The sequence below is a fragment of the Mandrillus leucophaeus genome, unplaced genomic scaffold, assembly GCF_000951045.1.
Source record: "Mandrillus leucophaeus isolate KB7577 unplaced genomic scaffold, Mleu.le_1.0 Scaffold397, whole genome shotgun sequence".
Classification (NCBI taxonomy): Eukaryota; Metazoa; Chordata; class Mammalia; order Primates; family Cercopithecidae; genus Mandrillus; species Mandrillus leucophaeus.
The window spans coordinates 3,223,286-3,227,096 of record NW_012104220.1 but is presented as its reverse complement, the minus strand read 5'-3'; the positions used below and the strand labels follow the sequence as shown (position 1 = coordinate 3,227,096).

Genomic DNA, 3,811 nt, shown 5'->3' with positions numbered 1-3,811 from the left:
GGAGCTTGCAGTGAGCCGAGATTGCGCCACTGCACTCCAGCCTGGGCCACAAAGCAAGACTCCCTCTCAAAAAAAAAAAAAAAACAAAAAACAGAGGAACTTGGAGTCAAGCCCAGGCTGTCTGACTGGAATTCATATCACAACTATGCCACATTTCTCAAAGACAAACAAATTAAATTATTAGAGAATAAGTGTAGCTGGAAAATCCTACCTCAGATTCACCTGTGCTGTTTATTAAAAGTTCAGACTCCTGAGCCTAATCCTAGACCCACTGAATCACTCTCCAGGAGCAGTTTGGACTTTCATTTTAACAAGCATCCCAAGGAGAGTACTTTATCTATGTACTCTAAAGTCTGAGAACCACCAGGATAGACATATCTTGCAGAACTCAACTTGTATGACAGTCTAGAAGTCATTTCCTAACATTTAGGTGCACCTCTAACCTGTCTTCCATGTTTTCTTAAACAAAAAAAATTTTATACAAATATTCTAGTATGTTGTAAATTAATTCAAACATACTTTATTAAAGTGTATTTCAGACTTATTTGATAGTAGTCCAAAGTAAGACATACATTCACATAGTGAGCAAAGACCTATATACATATAATGGAACAAAACATTCACAAAATGATATTTATTTTCACAACATGCCAGGCACTCTAATGGTTCTAACATATTAGTTAGAAAAAATATATTGGTCCATGACTCACTGAACTGATTTATGACCACTAATGGGCGAAACCTGGCAGTCTGAAATCACTGCCTTATTAGATAACCAAGGACATAATGTTTTGCATTCTTCTGTGGGCAATCAATGAAAACACAAATGAGTAACTAGAGGCAAGCCCCTGAATTGCAAAAGCACTTTCCTAACAGAAACAGCAGACACTAAACTTCTGAACTATCTGAACTATGATTGCTTATGATAAAAATTGATACAACCACTGTACTACGTATATCTTAGTACACACGATTACAAGACATAACTGGTTTATCAATTTAAGGGCACAGAACTACCTATGTTAAGATTCACAATCCATAATAATAATTTATGTGCTATTCACAACAATTCACTTGAATTCAAATCACAAGGTCTAGATCTTTATGTAAAGCATATTTATAATCAAATTTAAGTCAGTGGATGAAAATGAGTTGATAATCATTCCAGATAGAATTACAAGTCATAACAGTCTCTTAAAAATTAGTAAACATTGAAAGAGCAGAACCAACTAGAGGTTAAAAATTCTGTCGGAAGTGCTTTGGCTCAAAACATGGGAGAATTCTAAGAAATTTCCCTCCGGAAGGACGGCTCATTTGCACACTTGAGGCTTTCCCAATGAATTCCTCAATTCAGGAAAGTATGTATATTTTCATAGTATTCACCCTCTTCTTGAAACAATTTCTTTAATCTTGGATTCTGCAAAATGTCAGGACATATCATAAAACAGTCTAACATTATAATTGCATAGGAAATTCATTGACTTTATCACAAGCCTAATGATTTTTAATCTTGTAAAGTACATGTTCGCTATATTGACTAAACATTAACCTTGTACTTGGGTTAATGTTTGTCATTAACATTAATGTTTATGTTTGTTCTCTGCTCTCTTCATTCTTATAATACACACGCAATATCACTGAGGATAAGCATCACCACAACTTAGCCTACCATTAGATCTGGAGTTGTATAAGAATTTTTTCAATACCATGATTCAACCAGTCAAACAGCCTTACAACAAAGAAGTGGGCAAAACAGTCCTATAATGGTCCACTTAAAAGCTATTTGATTTCATAAAATTCCAGTGAAACAAAAAATCTGGACAGAGGTCATAACAGTTTTTTAAAAATTAGAACTAGAAAAGACCTTGTAAGAAATTTAAATGAACTCTCAACCCAACATGTACATTTTCTCAAAAATAAGTGATTTGTTCAGTTTCTTTAATCTCTTCAGTGAGGCTGAACTGTTCCAAGTAGTATATCCCAATTTGGAGCTTTGGATGTTACAAAGTTCTTTTTACATAGAAACAAAATGTGCCTCCCCTTTTGCTCTTACCAAGCAGTCATAGTTTCCCTACAGTATGATGCCATTCCTTCAAGTTTTCCTCAAATGTTTTCTAGTTTCTTTAGTTTTATCCTACTCTTGTGAAGGGCCCTAAATAAAACACTAGAAACCAGAATTAGTCCTTTGAACAATGTTTTACAAACTGTGGTGTGTGACTCCGAGCATCAAGAAATCAACATTTTAAAAATTAAAATAAGACAGAAAAAATCAGAATACAGAGTATAAAATAAGGGCTAATATCTTTTTGTGAAACCTGTTTCAGATATACTGATTATACAACTATTACCTGGATTGCAAGGTAAAATGTACCTCTTACTGTGTTTGCAGTCAGAAACTCTTTTGAGTCACTACTTTAGAGTATGCTATTGTGAGATAGGTAAAATTTCACCCAATAATATCAATATATGTGCAAAATTCTGTATTTATGTACCACCAACAGTACTGGAAGAAATTAAGACTCTATGTACCGAATACAGAAATATTTATCTTTGGGAGAAACAACCAAAGTAGGTGGTTGAAATAAAACAAAACATACACACTGAGCTGCAACATAAACACAGAATATGGTACAGACTCAGATTCCTACTTAAGTTACAAGCAAGAGTTCTCATCTCCTGATGGGCACTGACCCCAACAGCAGGCCTGGGCACAGGTCCAGCACTTAACTCAGAGGGATGCCGTGTGTTGCTGCATGGTTTGTTACCAACATCTCATAGAAGAGAGCAGAAACCGCCTAGGAACACAGCTGATATCATAATACGACATAGTTTAGGAAGGTTTTTCTTTTAATTAAGATTTATCTTTCTGATGAAACCAGATGATAGGGAGACAGATGCCTGTACGGTGTGCGTTTTTATATTTTACCTCTTAATTCTCACAACAACCTGATGAGGAAGGTTTTATTACCCAACTTTAACTTTCCCAAAGTCATATAGCTCCTAAATCTAAAGGTTTTGTTATTTTTTAAATACTAGAATTGTCCCATACCGCCAATATGCACAATGTGCAGTGGATGCCTATCCGCTCAGAAATGGCCAACAAATAGGTAACAAGTTTGTAATTCCAGATTAATCTCTGTCACCTCTAACTAGTAACTAGTCTTTTTATTTTCCAGTTTTTACAAAACTTTTATTTTTTAATTGATAGATTATATTTGTACATATTTATGGGGCATATGTGATATTTTGTTACATGCATAGAATGTGTAATGATAAAGCATACATAGATGCACAGATATATGCATAAAATGTGTAATGACTAAAGTCAGGGTATTCAGGGTATTCCAAAGCCAAAACTGAGTGCTTACTCATTTGCTTCACGGCAATAGAGAGTCTAATGTCAACATTCTAAAAGTTAGGTGTACTATGAATACTACTTCATCCGAATGCACCAAAGGACAATCTCCGAAAATATTCCTTTACCTGGACAGGGTGGGGGAAGGAAGCGAGAGATGTGAAGAGGGACGGAGCGACGTCCTGGCCCTCTGTGACCTCCGTGCCAGGAAGAGGGACCCAGGATGTTTGAGAGTTTTGCCACCAGCCTTACAGCACCGAGAGAGGCGTCACTCAGTGCGCAGCTGCACCCGCTAAGTTTTTTAGACGCGTTGCCCCTCAGTAGCGGGTTTGGACCCGGGGTCGCGTCGACACTGGCCCTAGCATCTTCCCGCGGGCGGAGCCCAGGTGAGAGCAAGGCCCTGCCACCCTCCCTCGCCCGCGGGTGCTTCTTCCTTCCCGGAACCGCCCGGCCAGG

The 3,811-nt window shown here is 37.3% G+C and overlaps 1 protein-coding gene across 1 annotated transcript in view; it reads right to left on the bottom strand.

Moving 5' to 3' along the window:
• GCLM (glutamate-cysteine ligase, modifier subunit) overlaps positions 1-3,811 on the bottom strand; it is a 21,499-nt gene that overhangs the window by 16,819 nt on the left and 869 nt on the right. The window contains exon 2 of the mRNA XM_011991522.1: positions 3,484-3,602. Coding sequence (XP_011846912.1) covers positions 3,484-3,602 — 119 coding nt within the window. The remainder of the gene's footprint in view (positions 1-3,483; positions 3,603-3,811) is intronic.